Source organism: Platalea leucorodia (assembly GCF_965183815.1).
Source record: "Platalea leucorodia genome assembly, chromosome: 4".
Classification (NCBI taxonomy): domain Eukaryota; kingdom Metazoa; phylum Chordata; class Aves; order Pelecaniformes; family Threskiornithidae; genus Platalea; species Platalea leucorodia.
Genome location: NC_138826.1, coordinates 112,691,615 through 112,712,834, shown reverse-complemented (window position 1 = coordinate 112,712,834; position 21,220 = coordinate 112,691,615). Strand labels below are relative to the sequence as shown.

General features: G+C 46.7%; 1 protein-coding gene across 1 annotated transcript in view; it reads left to right on the top strand.

The window, feature by feature from the left end:
* CDHR3 (cadherin related family member 3) overlaps positions 1-12,492 on the top strand; it is a gene marked incomplete at both ends in the record, with an annotated part of 39,977 nt that extends 27,485 nt beyond the window's left edge. The window contains 7 exons of the mRNA XM_082309715.1: positions 395-566; positions 2,422-2,666; positions 5,268-5,449; positions 6,830-6,843; positions 8,347-8,378; positions 9,295-9,343; positions 12,167-12,492. Of these exons, the coding sequence (XP_082165841.1) occupies positions 395-566; positions 2,422-2,666; positions 5,268-5,449; positions 6,830-6,843; positions 8,347-8,378; positions 9,295-9,343; positions 12,167-12,492 (1,020 nt within the window). The remainder of the gene's footprint in view (positions 1-394; positions 567-2,421; positions 2,667-5,267; positions 5,450-6,829; positions 6,844-8,346; positions 8,379-9,294; positions 9,344-12,166) is intronic.
* Between the last annotated feature and the right edge of the window lie 8,728 nt (positions 12,493-21,220).

Sequence of the window (21,220 nt, the reverse complement as noted above, 5' to 3'; positions counted from 1 at the left end):
CTAAGAAGCCTAACTAATGACTGTGAAGCAATTTGAGATATCTGAAATGAAGTTTAATGAATACGCGGTACTATTATTATTTCTCATTCTTACCATGACACACTTCAGGTAATTCAAACAGTCGAACACATCAGATCAAAACCCCTGCAGTTTTGGAAGATGGTTCAGGGTAAGGAACCTGTTTCCAGAAGAGTGCTGATCACAAGAAGAACTGGAGGTCAAATGATCACAGACATTTTATGGTAGAAACTAGATTGGAAGGGATGTTCATTGCTCTTCAACTGCTATTGATCAAAAGAGCAAAAGGAGCAAAGCCAAACAGTTTTTGAAGTTAATAAAATTCTGGCTCAGCACAGTGGAGGAGCTTCAGCTTGCTATTGCTCTTTTCTTTCAGGTAACTGTCAATGTTTTGGAAGTAAATGATGAAGAACCAGTTTGTTCACCCAATTTCTATTCATTTCAAATCCCAGTCAGCTTAGCTGTTGGGACCAATATTAATGGCTTCAGGATTGAATGTCACGATCGCGATTCTGATCCCAGGTCCTTCCGTTACTTCATTAATGAAGGTACTGTGTCATGGTGTGTGAACTGGGAGCATTGCAAAAATTAGTGAATGCTGATAGTTTGCTTTGATTCATAAATAAAAATCTTGCACAGTTTATGTGCTATGTCTCATGGAGGGCTAGTTGTGATCCACAAGTTTCGCACAATGTTACTTTGCTGCTTACCAAAAGAGATGTCTCTCCATGAGTTGACTAGTGGTGCTACCACCTAGAACCATTCCCTTGCAAGACTGGATTGCCTACTATGTTAATTAATTGGCAATTAATTGCATAATTGAGAAGGACTTCAGAAGAATGAGCTAGAATGATATGCAGGGTCAAATTTCACTTCCAGTTACAGCTGAGTAAATCTTGAGAAAGGATGGTGGGTTCTGTTACTCTGCATACCTCACCTTTAGTTGCTGGTACACCGTTCAAAACAACTGAGCAAACCCACATGTCCTAGGTCCATGCTGTATGCATTAAAACCCCATTTTAAGACTGTGTGTTTGAATCTAGTAATCAACTGCATCTACTCAGAGAACTGGTATGGGATGACGCTCAGCTTCACAAAAAGGGGAGTGCACTCTCTTGGGGTAATTTCTTTTTTTGTTGCTGAGGTGACTGCTGAGAAGGAGGGAGCAGATTGTCCAGGTGCCAGTAAAAAGCTGTGAGCATAAAAAGAGAGAACCTCTGTCCTATTGCAGCCCCTTAATGCCGCAGAGAACCTCTGCAGCAGTGGTATTTGCACATGAACCCATACGAAGGCTGTGTTTATATCAGTAAATCAGGGCCTGGCCACAGGTCCAGTATTGGCCCACACTGCTGAAGCATTAAGTTTGTCGTTGGCATGATTTTGGTCTGTGCCAAGCAGTACATTCCCAAAGAGATCCTGAGCATTGCTAAGGGACCCAGGACCTTGCCCAGCAGGCACTCTGTATGGACTGACCAGGGTGAAGGCTCAGGTGTTTGGCTGTATGGACGTGAGCTGTGCCATGCAGTTGGCCTCTGAGCCACTAGCCCGTTTTGTGTTGTACGATAGACATGGCCTCCTTCAAGGTCACTTCAGCCCTGGAGCTCTGGGGAGCAACACGAGCAAAACCAAAGCACATCTAGTGCCTTTTCATGGCTCTGATCTCTCCTATGTGTGGTCTGCTTGGAGCCTAGGAGCCGGAGCTTGTCTACCTGCAGCCCAAGCCACTAGCAGATCTCCAGTTACACAGACAGAAACTGGGGGGCTGATGGGCCAGCATCGCTGAACTCTCCTCTCTGCCCCCACAGTGCAGACGAAGCCCTGGAGGCAATTAATGTCCCCTGAGTCATTAGCTCTCTTCTGGGGGACCTGTGCAAAGGCCTCTGCCTCTGGGCAAAGGGAAAAGCCATGGAGAGGGCCTGGAGGGGCCTCTGGAGACACTGGTGGTGTCCATGTGGCCTAGGGGCGACTCCAGGAACACCCTGGTAGCGGGAAGAGGCCAGCAATAGCGTAAGGTCCTTGCCCCGGCTGGGTGCTGCTGCTTCTGGGTGCTCTCCAGGCTGTAAAGACAGGTCATTTGGGTGACCTCTGGTGTGCCCTATGGCTCTGAAATGTTTCCACAACCTCCTCTCAGCTGTGTCCCCATAGAGGGTCTTATTCCATATTTTAATGCTTTTATGACTGTATTGTTTTATCTGACTTCATATGATATCAGGAAGATCAAGGAGCCGTTCTTATCAATGATATTTCACTACACAGGTGTATAGTGATCCATAGCAAGTTGTCAACAGAAACTGATATTTTCACTTGTTCCAACCAGTTACTTTAATGTGGGACTGCTTTTCTCTTTTATTTCCCCCCCCCCCCCTTTTTTTTTTGGCATTGTTTTTTTGCTATTGCTTGCAGGCAATGTGAACAATCATTTCACCTTTTCACCAAGTGCCGGCTCCAACACATCTCGTCTGATTCTTGCATCAAGGTTCAACTATGAGAGTGGACTTGATACAAACTGGATTTACAGACTGCGTGTCTATATAACAGATGACAATTTACTATCTGCCAGAGACAAAGCTACACACCTAATTAAAACTGGAACGGTGACTTTAAGCATCAGAGTTATCCCAAATCCAACTACTGTCGTTCCCACAACAGTAAGTTCACTGAAATTTATGTCCACTGCTGTGGTTCTTTCATGGGCTAATCTCCATAGAAGTGAAGAAAAGAGAGTAGATGTATGCAAAAGGGGAGCAAAAACCTACAGTGGGTCCAGTCCTGGGAAGTGCTGAGCCCTGTGCTCTTACACTGAAGCCAAAGGTGGTTGTTATGCTCAGCATCATGAAGGATCGGTCCCAGGTACAGAGTCATAGCATATGTTTTATGTTTTAGTTTCTAAAACAAAAAGGGCAAGTAGCCAAAGGACCAGGCATGCTGCCATTACCATGTAACTGGGAAGTTAAAGATTTTGGCAGCTTTATTAATAAGGAAAGAGCAGGGGTTAACCTTTGCCTGGAACCTTAAAATTACCTCATGCATTTTGCACTACCTCTTTTTTTATTCATAGCTGTTCACTGCCCCAGCTGCCTTGCACTTCTATGGGCTGCTTTAGCAGTGGGACACATTAATCTGCAGCTATCAAAGTTGAAACAGGCAACAACAACAACAACAACAACAAGAAATCCTCATCACTTGGAAGGGGCTTTTTTCCATCCCTGAGGTCACCATCATGTAAAACTTCGAGCTGCCTGTCAGGAACTGAAGCAGTTGCGCACAGCCTCAGCATGTTGCTGAGGTTTCAGACAGCAAAGCCAGAGGGGTGGGATGGGTCTTTCCCGAGCTCCCTGCCCACATGGTGGTCCGTAGCTGAGCCAGGGAAGCCTGCACAGCTTTCGGCAGCCGGGGTGGGATCTGGCCTCCACAGCCTGTGGGGCCATGGGCCTGTGTCCCAGCAATAGAGTCTACTCCTCCACACAGCCATGCCAGGCAAGCGCTGGCTCACCAGTTTCATTTTGGAGCTGATTTCCATCAGGCTGGTGCAGGACGTTAGGAGAGCTTGCTGTCGTCCTGCCTGCAGAAGCGGCACAGCCTGAGGGCACAGACCACTCTGTCCCCATCCTTGTGCCAGTCGCTGCCTTCATCCCTTGCTGCACCCTCTCTCCGTCATCCAGAGTCCATCCATTTTCTGCCTGCCTGCAATGGCATTACCCTTTTCTCCCTTGCATGCAGGAATGAAAATATGAGGATGCTGGTGAAGGGGTAAAAGAGCTATTCACTGTAAAATGGTCCAGATCTGCTAGGGACTACTGGTAACTGAGCCAGAACCAGGGGATCCTGCAAACAGTGCATGCAAATCTGGCCACTTTGCTATAAAAATGCTTAAATCCAAACTTGCAGACTGATTAATAACCCTGTTATTATCTAATGCTCTGTTGGGAAGGAATAAATGGTTTTCTCACAGCCTTCTCCTCCCCCTACTTGATGTGGAAGCAAAAAGTTAAGCTGAATAACAAAACTTATTCTGTATTTCTTTCCCATGCTTTACCACAAATAACAAACAGTCTAGACCACATACCACAGCATTAAATCTGCCTCTCCAGAGATATCAGCCTTCCACTTTCAGTCTGTTTTCCAGAAGAGGACTTCCATTACAGCAACTTCTCCCATCACTACTCCTTACATGTGTTCAGTGCAGCAACTTGGTGAATCAGATGCTGGAAGGCTGGTAGTATAGAAAAGAAGCCCCATCACAAAAAGTCACTTGTAACTTCAGTCCCAGTGAGGGTGGAGTGGTGGTGGTGATCTTGAGATTATCTGAGAATTTCTCTAAGGATCAGATGTACTATTTTTTGCAAGGCTAAATAAGTTATTTTAAAGATACCCTTAAACAGGAAAGAAATAGAAACCCTACTAGATTTCATACACAATATGATTACAGATGTTTTACAGAAAATTAAATAAAAACTTCAGTAGATGATCAAAACGAATAGTATCACACCAGGTAATGACCCAGGTAGAGCAGACAAGTAATTTCTGATCCATGTGAGGATAGTTTCGTGATGGGACCTTAATGAAAAAGTTGCTAGCACCAAGTGCTGTGACAGCTCAGAGCCGTGTCTCCTGGCACTCGGAAAGATGTGGGAGATTGCAACTGCTCAGGAAGTGTGGTTTTCCCTTCTGGAACAAGTCACGGGGAAAAAAAAAAAGGAATTTCATTTCTTTTTATACAATAACCCAATTCCTTGGGGTTCAACTCCTCTTAAGAAGGGGGCTGAATGATCACGGCAGTGAAGGTGACCTACTTCCAGTTTTGCCTTAGGTAACAAGAAACCATTATCTCGGTAATGGCAGTATTCCCTGAACTTGCTCACCCTCCAACAGTGTGCTCACAGCTTCTCAGGCAACCTGAGGCTTTTAAACCCCACCATGGCATGCTTGTTTTAATGTAAGACATTGAAACACGATCTGGAACCTCCTTTTTGCAGCCTCCAGGCTGCATTTCACCTGCCTTTGGTTGCCCCAGGAGCTTGGTGGTCCATCTCAGCCATCCGAGCTGCCTGGGCAGTCAGCAGGCAGGTACGTGGGATGAATCACTGTCTCCAGCAGACACTATCTCCCTCTGCCCATCATCTGCAGAGCCTCAGGGCAAGCTTGGGCCAGGTGCTTCAGTGCAGAAGTTCAACCAGATGAAAGGTGCCATTGGTGTCAGTAACCTTGCAAGTATTAACCTCACAACTTTTCCTATCTTGTTTTAAAAGCCTGGCTTCACTGTTGTGACGCAAAGGGAAAACCTCTACTCTGAATCGGCGTGGTACGTGCCGTTTGTCATCACCCTCGGCAGTTTGCTGCTCCTCGGACTGCTGGGGTACCTGGGGTTCCTGCTGGTGATGTGGGTCCGCACCCACTGCCTGCCGGCAGGCAAAGTAGATGGCGCGCATCGGTGAGTCCTCCCAGACGTCACGCTGGGGAAGTACCCAGCAACACGTGGCAATGACAGAGAGAACTCAGGCCTTTCAGCCTTGGTGAAATCTATGCTTTGAATATTTTATAGCGTTATGCCCTTCACTGTAGTAAATGCTGTTATTGGTTACAGTGATATTTGGTGTTAATGATACGAAATCAAGGAAAAATGTCTGTGGCTTTTTTTTTTCATGGATTTACTAACATTAGCATTAGATGAAGGTAATAATGGAATTAACAATTATGACCTTTAAAGGCAGCTATGCAGTCAGAGTCTGTGCCTGACTGTGCTGACCAAAAATACAAATGTTTTTGGTTTGTATTTGGCTCCCACTCCAAGGGAGCTCCCATCTAGGTAGTTACTGCCTGCATTTTCCTCCCGCTCAGCTACGGATCCCAGAGTCCTTTCCAAACCTTGGTGCTCATGCCAAATTCTTTGTTCTGGCAAAACTTCTGCAGATTTCCTGGAGTTTTACCCAAGCCCGTTGCAAGGCTTTCGCCCATAAAGCTTCGCGGTACCTCTCAGTGCTCGTGCTTGGCAAAAGCCACGGAAGCACCTGGGACCGGCTCTGGTTCATGGTGGGAAGCGGCAGAGATCCCCGCTGGCTGCTTTCTCAGCGGGCTGGAGCCAGACTGCCTCTAAATTGACTTTTTACTTCGCAAAACAAAGATAAGCAGCTCTTTAAGTGAACTGGGATTCAAAAAAAAAGGATTTCTGTAAGCATTCTCAGGATTTGGACCTGAGTTTAGAAATTATAGTAAATGTAAAGAGGTAATATATGACTGTGATTATAATTCAAATGGTGTGTGCAAGGAATTTAGCAATTTGTGATAAAAATGACAAATGAATCTAGCAGTATATAGCTTGGCTATTGTTATTATTTATTAATAGGGCAAGTGATTCATCGGGAGCCAGGCTCTCCCATTCAAAAACAATTTTTATATTTTCAAAAACATTTACAACCTTTCAAATATTTTAAAAGGTATTAACTGAGCCCATCAGATCCAAAAAAATGACCTTCCTCCAAGGATGGAACAAGATGACAATATTTGAAAATATATTTTTCCAGATTATATAAATCCATCATGCTATCATCGATAAGACTTAATTTTTTTAATATCATCCCTTCTTGGAGAGGTGTTAGAGCAATGCTCAGGGCTGTTTTCATGTTTGAGAGCAGCATTAGATGATGCAGGCCTTCAGTGGAAGCAAAACCAGAAACCAAACAGATCAAGCAAATCCCAGAACTCAAGGAAACACATCCTTCTTGCCAAATGAAAGAGAACAAAACATGATATTTTTATGTAGGCAAAAGTATGACATTTGTTAACTACGCTCTTTATCTTTTTTTCATTACAGGATAAATGCTCCAGGTGTGTACCTCTTTTCTATATTTTATTACTCCACAACAAGACCTTGCTTACGATTCAGTGTAAAATTTGTAAATCCATTTCTAGACAAATAAATTTGACCCAGTACAAGAGTGCTGAGATTAAATAACCCTGGCTGACTATGGGAGGCCCGCCTAAGTGATTTCATGGTCTTTTTGGTCTTCAAATCTATTAACTATTAGGTAAAACCCAAATTCAGAGTAGCCTGGTATTCTGGCATGGATGCTAAAGAATTACGGTATTTTTCACATGCAATTCATATGCTATCTGTTAAAAAATAATCCCATCCCTCTACAGCCTTCAAGAGTCCTCTCCACTCTAATTCCCTGTTCTCTGATCCCTTAACTTGCTCCCTTGACACCATTACTTCATGTACCTGAAGATTTATTTTAAAGTATTGGTGCTTTTAAAGGGGTTCATAGAACTTAGCAGGAGTGTAAGCTGCACATAAGAAAAAAGTGGTTTTTTAAGCAGTCTTGTTCCTTTCAGTCCCATTAGCTTTCTGTCAGCAAGCGTGGCTCATATGGGCTCAGTAAGACCCTGCTTTTATAACTCCCTCTTCTCAATCAGTATCTCCCAGCTTGAAAAAAACACATGACTAACAAAACCCAACAAAATTAGCTGTTCTCTTGGTTGCCCAATTTGAGACATTTCAGCATTGGCTGGTTTCCAAAAAAGGGATGCTTAGTGCTTTCTGAAAAACTGGTTCCCAAATGCTGGGCAGCAAAGGCCAGACGGAACAAGTTTCCCATCAGTGCTCAGGTTGAGACCCATCTGCAGTGCTTCAGAGTATTGCACACCCGGTTGTAAAGCCCATTGGTGTCCAGGCATACAGTGCTCCAAAGAAAGGCCGTTAAACAAATAGGCAAGGAGCAAACAAGAAGAAATCATAGCAACTAGTTGGGCATCATCCACAAATCCGTGCTGTCGAGATGCCCGTGGCACTGCTGCTGTATTTGTTTGCATGTGGGATGAGTTAATAGTGTGGTAAATTCACACATAACCAAACTGTTCTTCGATCTGAATTTTACTTGACTGGATCTGCATCACTTCCCTGTTCTGTCTCTGAGCGCATGTTTGAGTGCACAAGATTTGCAACTACAAACATTCATGGGGGGAAAAAAAAATCTATATTTGTAGTTCAAATATCCCCAAAGGTGAATTTCTGTATCTGTTCATATTATTTAGAAAGGGAAATCTGTTAAAGAAACCATTGTTATTTATTCATTACTGAAGGAATAAGACTTTTCAAGGCTAAACTTTTGATTAGTCATTGGCAACTGTGGATTTGCACTCCAAAATACTATGAAGGAGTTCGCTTTTCAAATAGTATGAGGGATCAGCCTTTGAAAAGAAATAAGGCTCATTTGACATGTCTCAGAAGCTGAGTACCAAGAACGTGTATTTGTTTGAGGAAATCTTGGCTTTAGTGTCTATAGTCACTGTCAGAAAAATCTGATTCAATGTGCATTTTCTTTTCTGTAGAAAAGAAGAAACCTAAGAAAGAAGTGGTTGTGGTAAGTACTTCTGGCCTCAAAACAAAACCCCGTTTTGCCCAGCCCCATCATGCAATATGATCGTAGGACCCTTTCTATGAAAGGCATCTGTTTTCCAAAGAGAATATAAAAATGATAGATGAGGAAAAAAGGATTGCCCCCAAATGGAAAATGCTTCACTGCCCTAACTGGCCTCTGTATTTGGAGGCAAGACTGGGTGCGAGGGGTGCTCACCCGTGCTGTGGTGCCTTTGCTTCAAAGTGCCGAATTCTGCAGCCTCTCTGGCAGCCCCGTATGTGGGAGGCCAGACAGACTGTGCCCGGAGCAGCAACACGAAGACACGCTGCAGCCGCAGGTGCAGGATGACAAGTGCCCCAGCTTCGCTGATGGCAACGTTGCGCTGCTGAGGCAGCACTGACCTGTGCAGCTAACCCTGACCCGCCTGAGTGCACCCAGTCAGGTACACAAGTGTACCCAAGCTGTAAAGAGTTTGGTCTTGATAAGCTATTTGAAGTGCCGTAGTTATTTCCACTATAGTAGATGTTTCTTTGCTCCTGGATCTTAGGGCTCCTCCCTTTTTCATAGCCATGAAACCATAAAGGCTGCAAGGCGCTTTCATTAGTGTACTCTCCCTCCCCAAGTTCTTCAGAGGGGTATTCCCAAGCCGCCTCTGGGTGGAGGTGTCCCTTTTGTGGTTACAGACATGGAGGCATTTAGCATGTCAGACCTTATTAATTCTCCTTTGAACATCTAGTGGCAACACCCTACTCCACAAATGGCTTTTGTTGCCAGTTTTGATTAAACCCAGCCTACAGGAATGCAATATGCAGGTCACACAGATCCACCTCCATCCACGTAGGTCACTGTTTCCAAGTCACTACTTCTCCTTACTTAACTAATTCACAGGATTCATTTCACATTTTGTCTCTCTTCACAGACAATGACAAAGCTAAACACCATCTTTGATGGAGAAGCCAGAGACCCAGGTAATAAAAACCAATTAACAGTGGATATGAATATTTGGCTGGAAACAAACTGGATTAGTTGATTTAAATATGGTTCGACATTTGCTTTTCATATTTCAGATTTGCTGTTTCCAAGGAGAATGGGAGCTATATTTCATGGATAGTGAAAATCAACACAGTGCCCTAGTAACATTTCTAATGGTAGAATATACTTACGGCCCTTTGAAAGCACACATCCAATGACCAGATTATTCACTACTCCTCTGCTAAACCTGAATGTGTGGATCTGGTATAGGAAGGTGGGAGGGGAGGAGGAATTTGCTGCAAGCCTCCTGCTCTGGTGCTGTCATGGCTACATGGTTTCACCCTTCCCATGTCTGGGAAATGGCCAGCAGATTAATGTAGCCGCAGAGGCACTGACTTTGTCTCTTAAAGCTCTCCCTGGATGCAGGGCGGGTGGGTGAGTTACTCGCTCCTGCACAAACCTCCTCCCTCTTCCCTCCTCCCATTGCTGCTGTTTCTCTAAGGCTCAAGCATTGCTTGTTGGGGAGGAAAGGGAAGACCATTTGCTTTTAGATACAGTTGTGGTGGCATCAGCCACCGAGCGTGTCACATAGCTCCAGCTATGCTAACTCTGAGCATATCTGATTAACTAGCTGAGAAAAGTGAAATTAAGGTGAAAGCTAGGAAAACCAGGATGGCCCAGGAGGTATAGTGCTTATCCCCCTCCCCAAGTAATGGCCACTGTGCTCCGGAGCAGGGCTCATCATTACAGAAAAATGTTTTTTTTCTAAGGGTTGATCCACCTTACTTCGTCCCTCTAAACCACACCCCCTGCCTGAGCCCCGCACCACGATGCCTGGCCTGGCATTAGGGTGCCCAGCCCTGCATCTAATGGTTGAGGGCCCCAGCATGGCAGGGGCGGGGGGGGTGTGTTGGTAAAATGTGGTAGTCAGTCAAAATAGGTCTTTAACAAATAGATCCGAAAATAGGTCTGAAACAATAGGTCTAAAAATTATCCAGAAGACAGGCTTGTTCAAGGCTTGGATTCATCTGGGCAAATCTCCACCCAAGTGCCTGTACCTTGTGTTTCTTATTAGCTGGCTTGGAGCTGTCGGATGCTGTGAGCTAATAGGAAACACTAGGCACAGGGACTTCAGTAGAATTTGGGTTAACAAATGGGACCCTACTGTGCAATTAAGACCATCCATGAGGCTGTTTGAGGCCAGTTTGGTCCAGGTCCAAGCCCACCTGCTATTTATAAAGAGATCTGGAGGGATGGGCTCTGAAGTGCCTGCTTTTTCCCTGAGTAACTGCATTTGTAAAATATTAAACATGGATGTTCTCTAGGCTGCCGCAAGAGCTGCTTCCCAGTGTTTTTGCAGGACAGCTGGTGGCTCTCGTCCTACAGCATACCTGACCACACCGGTCTTAAGGGTATCTGAGCCCATCCAAGCTGCCCCCCAGAGCCACAGCATTTGCGTCATGCCTGGCACAAACATTAAGCTATGACACAGCTTTGTGGTGTCAGCAGAGAAGTGCGTGCTCCCCACTCCTCCCCTCTCCCCTCCATGGCTCATCCCAAACCTTACAGAATCAAGTCTTGGCGGTTTGGAGATGAGATTTAATAATTCCCAGGACATCATCTGTTGCATATGATTAGGAGGGGTGTTCAGGAGCTGCTTCCTGACCTAGGCTGCTTTAACATGCCTGCCTTGTAAGCAGTCAGAAGAAATAACATGTAAAGAGATCCAGTTTCATCTTTAATTGCTCAAATTGTGTTAATGTGTCAGAAACCATTAATTCTGATACAAACTGTAACATGTAGTAACACGTAACCACCATTTCTTTCCAGGCCTTAATGGTCTTTTGTTTGTCTCATATTAATAATGTTTAATTACAAGAAGTGCCACTATAGCTCCTGATTCTCTGTCTGTTTAGCACAAGACAGTGATTTAGACTGTGAGGCAATCACACTGGATGCATGGCAATTTTTCCAGCTATCTCTATGTAGTAAATGAACTGAAGGAGAAGATATTTGGTTTTAATGTACAAGTAGAAATTACCCATAAAATCTGAAGAGGACCAAAAGTCTTTCTAACAAGGAAAAGTAGCCATGTGTGCTAAACAACCCAAATTTAACATTTTATATATATGACGGAAGCATGTACTTGCACAAAAAAACCCCAAACCCCCATATTATTTCACTCTATTAATGACAATGTGCACAGCAAGCCTGGAGGAAAGCATTTTGTACAAATGGAGAAGCAATGCATACAGACAAAATCTGTGGGGGATCCCAGATCTCCAAATCTTGGGTCAACCTAGACGACCTGACACGGGCTGGAAGATGTATGTAGCATATTGTGCTCCTAGCAGGCTTCGCTACATCAAGTAGGTAACTCTATTTGAAAAAATAGGTACAGACGTATACAATGGCCTTTCCTGGCATGGCCAAAGGCATAAGTTTTGGGAGAGCTAGTCCTAACAACTAAGGACTATGGACGTGTTTGTTACACTGCCCATTTTAACCCATGGTAGCTGGTAGTCTCTACCCAAAGACAGAGGATTACAAGGTCCTATTTTGAGTATTACTATTCCCCGAACTGCAGAGTCAGTTTTTATACTGATAGAACAGCATCTTCCCCGAGTGGCCACCATGATGCCCAGGTCCCCCCGCTTGTTTGCAGAAATGAGGCTTTCCCTCTAAGGGCTGCCTTCCCAAAATGATCTGATTTTCCAGGTGCTTCACGTTTCCCATTTCAGCCCCATCCTGAGAACTGTCATGTCTTAATCTGCTGAAGCAGGAATGGTTTTAATCGATTGTCTTTTCTCCCTTGCAAGTCACTGGCAAAATGTACGAATTCAGTACACGGTCAGGAGCCAGGAGGTGGAAAAAGAGCTGTGAGCCCCTTCAGCCGGCGCCAGCTGCGCAGGTAACATCCAGTGCTACAGAGGATGGTGGCCAAGGGACAGACGGAGCAGATGCACCAAGGAAAAAAGAGCCTTCAGAGAAGAGGAAAGAGCCAATGGTGGAGACAAAACCAGCTGCCAAGCCCTGGGCAGGGCAATCAGAACCACCAGAAGGGGATGGGCTGAGATTACAAAAGCCGAAAGAGGAGTCTGAGGACAGGGGGTTGGCCTCACCAGCCCCCCAGGGCAGATACTGACCTCCTCTCCCATTAAGCCAGCCTTAAAGCAGGGTGCACAAGACTCCAAGGCACCGCCCAAATGACCACTGCTCCAAACAGCCAAAGAATTAACAGAGGCTGACAGATGTGATTTTCTCTATCCCCACTGCAAAACATAAGGTGGCTACTGCCGTGTAAACTGGACGCAAAGGCAGGATGAAGCCAGACTTACCTTTGGCAGGTGCAGGCAAAAGTGATGGAGAAGGGGAGGACGTGAAAGGGGGGGAAGAGGAAATAAAAGCAGAGTCCCAGATAGAAGCATCCGCTGCCCGCTGCCCCTGGGCTGCAGCTGCTGGCAGTTTCCTCCTGGAAGAGCCGTGGGCCTCCAGACTGGCACAGCCACGTCCTCCGACCACCTTCGGGGAGGGCAGCATACACATGGACATGCTTTCTCACTGCTGAATGGGGTCTGCTGTCCCTGCTGAGCAGTAGAATGGGTGAAAAGCACATTAGGGTTGAAAAGTTTGCTAGCAACAGCTAAAAATATTTTCTTTTCATTCAGTATTTTATTTCAGCCCTTCCTTGTCCTCCCATCTTGCTGTAAAAAAGACCATGGCTTGAAAGTAGTTTTGGAGTGGAGAAAACCCACAGCTTATTATGGTATCTCAGGCTGTCATGTCAACGCTTTCAGCTTATTTATCTTTTGTAGCACTCGCAGCATTCAATATCTTCACCTTTGGTATTTCCTCTGGCGTATTTAATGTTTTACGGAATCAAGTAGAACACGCTCAAAAGAATAATGACAATAAACACATGGGGTGAAATAATCTTTTCCAAGTGTGGGCATGTGTAATATAAGTGCCATCTAAGAACCTGATATAAAACAAGCAAGCCCTACAAGATTTCAGAAAATTATTTTAATCTGAAGAAAATTAATTATAAATGATGACTTAATACTCAATGTCTTGGCTTCTTTTCTTTCCTGATTACGAAAAGTTTTTTTGGCAGCAAGGGACTGATATCAGGTGGCAAAAGAAAATACTTGATTTAAATTGAGCAGGAACAGTCAATGAAGGTTTTATGCAATCTGTCACATACATTGGATTTTGTCATACAACAGAGGGCCCGGATGGGGAGGCCAGGGTAATTTCACCGAGGATCCTACGCTTTACAAAACCACCCATCACGCTGCTGCGGCTTTTTGCTGTGCTCCAAAGGAGCCGTTTGGCTCAGGAACAACTTCCCTTACAAACACCAAACCTCAGTCAAATGCCGTTTCATTGCACAGTCAGAAACTCAGCGTGTCACAAACACCACAATGATAGAGAGAGGAAAGAGTGATTTATGCTCTCTGAACACGTTATCAGTTTACTGTGTCTGCGGTGGTTGTTATAGCGTTGTTTAACCTCCAGCGCCAACAGGGCTGGTCGCACGTTCAGAGCTCCAACCCACCATTGTTTGCATTCATTTGCTCTAAATACGATATATTTGATTTCTATGCAGGTGGTTTTCCAGTAACATAGAGAAGTTCCACGGTAACTGGTAGTACTGCTGTAACTCTGATCTTTCTATCACTCTGACACCAAGCTAGCCACAGGCATGCCCGGCACCTACAAACGTTAAATCTTTGTTACCTGAAGAAGAAAACTGCATTGTTTTCACAACAGGAAGACATGCAGGCTTTTGTATTTATTTTCCTGGGCATTTCTCTAGGGCAGCCGCTCTGCTTCCTCGATTCCTCTCATTCTGCTTTTGTGATTAAGAGAGAATCACTTTTCTTTTAAGGGGAGGCAGAGACAGGCTGTAGTTTCAGCCAGGAAACCTGGAAAGAAATGGATGGAAACTCATCTTTCTTTACTACTCTTCCTGCTGCTGAACTGCACAAACTTCTTGCCTTCCTTCTCAGGAAAAAAAGCCCAACAGCATAACACGGTATTACAGCATGCTCTGAGCATCCATGTATGCAAACACATTGTCACTGTCAACACTGCTGGTGCCGTAGTCTCCCACAGCTGGCCAACAGCTGGGTGAAAAGCAACTAACCTCGTAGTAGCTCACGTACTCTAACTTTGGAACAACTGATAGCTCTACAAAGAGGCACCATGGGTCTAAGAGCTGGCAGATCTAAGAGCTAATGCTGCCCAGGATGCCTCCATCTAGCTGTGGTGAGTTTAGCTGGTGCGCTCAGCCTTTTGGGGAGCAGGTTCAGGCCAGATGAGGCATCTTGTGAGTCCCATGCACCTTGCTGCATGGGGAAACAAGGATGCTGACTCTAAAGCACAGCTTTGTGCTTCTCGCTCACACTGTTGGTTCAATATGGGCAGTGCTGATCTCCAGCTCCAAATAACTCTTCGTCCTGATCTTTACTTTAAGACCTTATTTTGGCCATGCACAAAACTACTTTCCTTGCTCGAGATCTACAAAATCAAGGAATAACAAGGCTTTACTGGAGCATCAGCTTTATGCAAAAGCAGCACAATTTTCCTATCAATCAGCTGCCCCTAGTACTATTGACTTTCCTCCCTGTCAAGGAATCCAGAATGATTTCAGGTCTCACTGAGCCAAAGCACAACCATTCATTTCTTTGGCCTGTCTTCAGTAGAGCAAAAGCAGAGAAGACAGAACTGACTGACGTAGAGGTACACTTATTGCACATTACATGAAACAATATGTGAAGAGATACTTTGAATATATGTAAAAGAAACAGATGTTGTTTCATATAATACAGATTACAATACTTATGCTGTGCAGTACAGCTTTAAATGTTAGAAACCTCATCTAATTGTTAAACCAGCTTTTGTGCTTTTTTTAATTCAGAAGCGTCTTTGAGAACAGAGATTCCGTGTTGAAAACTGCCACTAGATGGACTGAGAGCAAGGATTAAGTGTAGGCTCTAGGCAATAAAAGCACTTAATTATTGGAACAATTAGCTAAGACTGTGAGGCTTTTCCAGCATTTGAAGACTTCAGAAGTCAAGAACGGCTGCTGTGTGCTGTAGAGGGCCAGGCTAGGCCATGGGAACAGCCTCTCTCGTCTTCAACAGCCCTGTTAGTCTCTGTACATATAGTTACAAGGTGTGAACTTTGGTGCCATTTACTTTAGAGCGATGGCACCGATAAGCTGAGACTAGAAGCGGAAGAAAGGTGCCTGGTGGTTCAAGCAGAGCGGCGGGGGGCAACAGTTCCTGACCCCCAGTTGCCTGTTACACATTATCTATTGATTTTATCCAAAGTTTACAAAAATCAGTGTGAATTCTGCCACAGCTTTTGATTGCTGTGTCTCCACCTATTACACGTCTCTGAAGTGCTTTGAAACCTTTGGCTTAAAGTTGCTCTGAAAGTTTCAAGAGTGACTACAAAAGAGCACAGGTCATTTTTCCTGGCGGGGGCTAGCTCCCCCAGTAGTTTACATGTAATCATATTACTGTTTTTTCATGCTTTTCTCCAAAGTGAATGTACTTGTAATGCATAAATGCTCTGCTTTCATGTTGGTATTATAAATAGCACTTGCAATAAACATCAGAAGTCTCAGCTTCTGGCCATGTAACTTCATTTATATCAAGGAATGTAAAATGGCTGATACTGTATTTGTTCATGGTCTCCAAGAGACCCACATAGGAGAAGAGTTTCAGCTGCAGAGATGGGGAACGTCTGCCCAGGAGGCTGCCACGTTGTGACTGCTCACTAGGAGCAGGCGATGGGGCTTGGACCCCCTCAGAGAAGGGGGGTCAGACAAGGGAAAAAATCCTCCTTCTCCTGTGCAAAGAATCGAGCCGCTACGTTATTTTATGAGACCCAGATTGCAACACCATAATGGAAATAACATTTTAACAGCAAGCAGCCACAACTGCGTATTGCACGTGCCCCAGTTGATCCGTTGTCCGAGATCCGCAACCGCAACAGGCCCTTTGCAAGGCTCCAGGTGACAGGCTGAACACGGGCTCGGTGCCCGCGGGGCTTCACCGGTACGTGCCTTGCCTGAGCTAGTCGCTGCAAGCTCCTCATGTAGTCACTGGGGAGAAAGAGACACTTTGGGGGTGACTTATTGCAAAGGAGACATCAGTCTAGAATAGATCAGATGAACTGTGCCCTAAAAGCAGCTCTTTCTGGCTGACTAGATCAGATATCAATGCCTACGCACCACGCACGCAAAGGCAGATCAGCTGAGGCTCAGCCCAGGTTCCTCAGGCGAGGGCAGGTCTGTGCTGCGGCACCAGTGCCCAAGGGAGCTGAAAATCAGCAGGAGGCCGAGCAGGGAGGTCAGCCCGGCGCTGCTGCTGCCAGCTCCGATCCCAGGAGGAGATGGGGCATCACCCATGCTTTGTTAGCGGTCTGCAGGCTGCTTTCTGGGACCTGCCTTGGGGGTCATTCTGCATCTGGAAGCATGTTATGAGAGGTGCTTCAAAGCAGTCAAGTAGAAAAGCATGGGCCTGGCCAGGAGATTGAAGACAACAAATACCAGCTTCAGTGAGTTTCTGCAGCAAACTCCATATTATTGAGTGAAAGACACACTTGAAAACAAAATAGATGAATAGACCTTACTCTGAATGTTATTCAAGGATGCCATTGCTCTGCAGTTCTCTGGTACCAAACTCCAGCTGCCGCAGGTCAATAGGCCCCCCCCGGATTTGATTTTGAGGTGAGGTCCTTGCTTAACTTCCTGGGCTTGAAAAAAGCAGCTGGTGAATGACACAGGCAAGGCAAGGCTTGGTCCAGCCATGCAGTTGTGCCTGATTTTCAATTCCTCCCCCCGGGCAGTAGCTGGGGCCATGCAGACAGGAGCAGCAGCGCTGTGTTTGCGCAGGACCTGCCTGGATTGGCCCCACCGGGCCCAGCAGAGCCTGCCCTGCCCGGCTGTCTGTGCCGGGCTCTCCCCGTGGCGCCCTGCCTGCCGCCCAGCCGTGACACCGGAATGTCTCCTGGGGGGCTGTGCATATCCCGGTGCAAATGAACCTCGGGGAGGGTTTGTGGGCAGCTGCCCATCCATGCAGGCAGCAGAGCTGGCAGGCCTGCAAGCTGCCAGATCTGCACACTTGGCAGAGCTCTGGGCACGGCCTCCGACAGGGGCCAGGCAGGCTGCCAGGACAGCACGTGCGCGTCTGGCCGCACAGGCCCTGGGGAAAGGAGAAGCATCAGCATCCCCTTTGCTGGCCCGATCCCAGCTTGCTCGAGCCAGCTCTCCTCTGCTGTAATTACTAAAAGCAATAGCAAAGAAGGGGTGTCTGCCATCTGGTCAGTGAGAAGTCAGCTGAAGGCTCTCACCAGGGCTGAGGAAGGAGGAGGAGGCAGGTGATGCACTGCATTTTAGAGAGGGAAACTGAGGCAGGGGCGTCCTCTAGGGAAGCACGATGGCGGTGTCCGAACGCCCCAGGCGCAGCCTTGCTCCTGCAGCCGCCGCCGCTGCTCGCAGGGCCCTGGGGCGCAGCCCCGCCGCCCCCGTCCCCCCCGCCGGCAGCCGCGGCTCCGGGCTCCGCCGCCCCCGCCGCCCTGCCCCGGGCCGCCGCTGCCGCCGCTCCAGCGGAGCAACACTGACCCCCAGCGGCCCGGCCGGCGGCAGAGGCGGGAGCCGGCCCGGGAGACCGCTTCTTCTCCGGGGTGGGAGGTTGCGCGTCCCTCCGTCCCCGCCCGGGCGGCGCGGCGCGGCCCCCGGCGCCGCCAGCCCGGGGGCAGCGGGAGGGAAGGGGCCGGCGTTTGCCGGGGCCCGGGAAGGAGAGCAAAGGCGGAAAGAACAAGTAAATTTGAGAAAAATAAGGGAAAACCAGCCGGGTCGTTAAGGCACCGTAACACTGCAGACATCAAGAAAGCGATGATCCCATTATAGGATTAATTTTCTTGCGGAGCACACTGGGTCATTTCTGGAACGATCAAGTGCCCCGTTTTCTGTTTTCTTTGAGCTTTTCCCTTCACCACACTGAACTGAACCCTTCCTTACTACTCACGTAAGCCACAGGATGGATGCTCCTGTACTTTATCAACTCCTCTTTTATATCCGTGCAAACTGGGTGCAACTAGCAGGCGGGGAGGGATGCTCCGGCATTTCTCCACACAGCCACAGACAGCAAAACGATAAGGAATCAGATCCAATCCATTTTCACATTGAATTTCTTGAATGCTCCTCCCTGCAATATCCAGCCTGACCATGTCTTCCCCCTTCATGCAAGCAGTATTACCACACTGGTATCTACAGAGGAGGCTGAGCTTTCCCCATTGACTGCCAGCAACCAGGGCTAACTATCTAATGTATTTGCTCTGGAACGGCCTTAAAGACCTGAGAGGATGCAGCCTGTGGCAGAAGCATCTACAAGATCAGACACCCCCCAGAATTCCAGGGAAAAAAAAAGGCAGTTCAGAAATTCAGAAAAGAGACAGCATTCAAAGAGATCAAAATGGACACCAGTTTCTGCCAGTGACCTTCTGTCAGAAGGTATTTCCTATTCCCTACACCGAGTGAAAACAGTATTTGCTTATTATCGAAGATTAAAAGGCAAGGACTAAAATCCAGATATGCAACCTCACCTCTTCAGCTGCCACCCAGCTCTGAAAGTGTCTGAAGAAGCTGGAGACCATGGTCCATCAACCACTACCCCAAAAGCCTCCCCAGGTGCCTGAGCATGCTCTTCTGAGCCTGCCCAGAGAGACCAGAGTCCTGACAATGTCCAACAGCAACAGATCAAGCTCAGTGTTATATCAGGCTCAGTGAGGAATTTCCCCAAACGTTTTGCCTGATGCCAGGTGGTGTTTTGAGGTCCTGCCTACCCCACTGGCTCTGGAGGGGACGAGAGGGAAGGGGAAGCAAGCAGAGCATTGGTGTAGCACTCCCTGGCTGTCTGCACGGGGTGGATGGTCTCTGTGGGACAGCTGACAGCTAACCCGCTTTTGTGTACCCTTCAGGACCAGAAAAGCTGCAGCTGGTACCTCATACCCTTTTATCCCTTCTCCCCATCGCTGTTGTGCTTGGTGTGAGGGACCCAACTCAGATGGTCAGCGAAGAACTAAAGGGACAGACGTTTCAAGCCAATATTTCAGTGCTGTTCTGACAGGTAAGTCAGGACAGAGGTGGATGCTCCCAGGGATTTCCTCTCACGCAGCCAGGGCTGAATCAATACCATGTTTTTACATGTTCCTGAAGAGATCCTGCCCCATCACTGAACCAGAAGCTTTTCCCCCCAAGTTAAAAGAGCATGAACTTACCCACTTAGTAAAATAAAGCAGCAGCCAGCCCCAGGGTGCTGCCATCCAGACCTCGGCTGTAATCACTCCGCTGGCTCTTCTCGCATGGAAGATTCGCTGTCCGTTCAGCTTTGCTAGCTGTAGGTCGTGACACGTGGTTGCACCTGAATGGTCCCCCAGGGGATTCATCCTGAAGGGACTGATCCTTCACAGTCCTGCCCGTTTTGGGGCGCCAGCGCTGATGCGTGGCAGGTAAAACTGTCACTCCAGACTGAAGGCCTATTGCACTTGCTGTAGATCCATGCAAGTAACTGCACAGCACACAGGAGAATAGGTTCATGGTTCTTGAAGAAGAAAGCAGAGATCTTCCAAGTTTCCAGCAGTCCTGCTCTACTTTCAGCAAGGTTAAAAGCTCTGAAGTGCCCACATTGGCCACGTGTAAAAACAGCCCGTCAGTAAAGCTCAAAATTAAATTAATTCCTTGATTAACAGCTTTCAGGGCCCCAGGACAAGATGGGAATGTGGGCCCTTTGGCTTTTTTGATTTAGCAATGCATTTCTCAAATTCATTTCTTGGTCTAGCTTCATCCTAGAGATGCTCTTCATGGAGCTGAGTGCAAACATCACAGCCTCCTGTGCCTGCCAGTCCTTTCTCATTACTTTTGATGCACAGTCTCTGTGGAAACTAAAGCTAAAAATAATCACCCTCATCTCCTCAACTGGCACATACTGTTTTCTTCTCTAACTGTAACTGCTTTATCTACCTGCATTCGTGATCTTCTGGGAAGATACCCTACAAGGGCCATGCCCATTTCTGCCTGAGTCCTCTCCAGGGGTACTACTGGTGCTGTGCCTGGGGTCATTGCTCATACGCTGTGGTGAAGATACCTCATAGGCCACAGTCACTACTGAGAACCTCCCGTAACCCTGAGTTCAGCTCTGAGCTTTTGCAGCAGCTTGAAGGACTGTATCTCTCTTTCTGCTTTGGATCCACTATTAGTGTATCGTGTCCTTTTGTCTCCTCTTCTGCTTCTGATCAGGGATCTCGTCCTTGCTGGCCAGCTCAAAGTGAAACGTTTGGTTGGATTGCAGGCTGTTTCCCTGTTGTAAACGTGACTTGTTCCAGAAGTGCACCGTGTCAGTGAAGAGCCCAAAGACAACGCTGGCCCCTTTGATCAGGGGAAGACTCCCGAGATGCAATACTCCATGAAACCCTTGTGGGAAAATAGTTCAATTTCAGTCTGAAGGCATCATAGCCTCCTTTTGCTGTGTGCAGACTAGGACATTGCATGGCCCCAGAAAAAAAAAATGTTTTTTCATTAGTTAGCCAGCATGTGTCCTTTGCAGTTTGCCGAGTCTTTTGTTTCTTAGCTGGACACCAAGCTTTATGTCACTGCAGGAAGTGACCTCGACAAGATGCTAAAGCCACCCAAATGGTACTAACTGCTCCAGCTGAAGATCTGAGCAATATAAAATAAAAATCAACCCCCCCCAAGATCTTCAAGGCTACAGGTACCTCTCCATGGAAGAAGAGGTGTTTCATTTCAGCCCATAGGACCAGGGACGATATAGAATAAGTGTTCTCTAGTTATTGTAGAG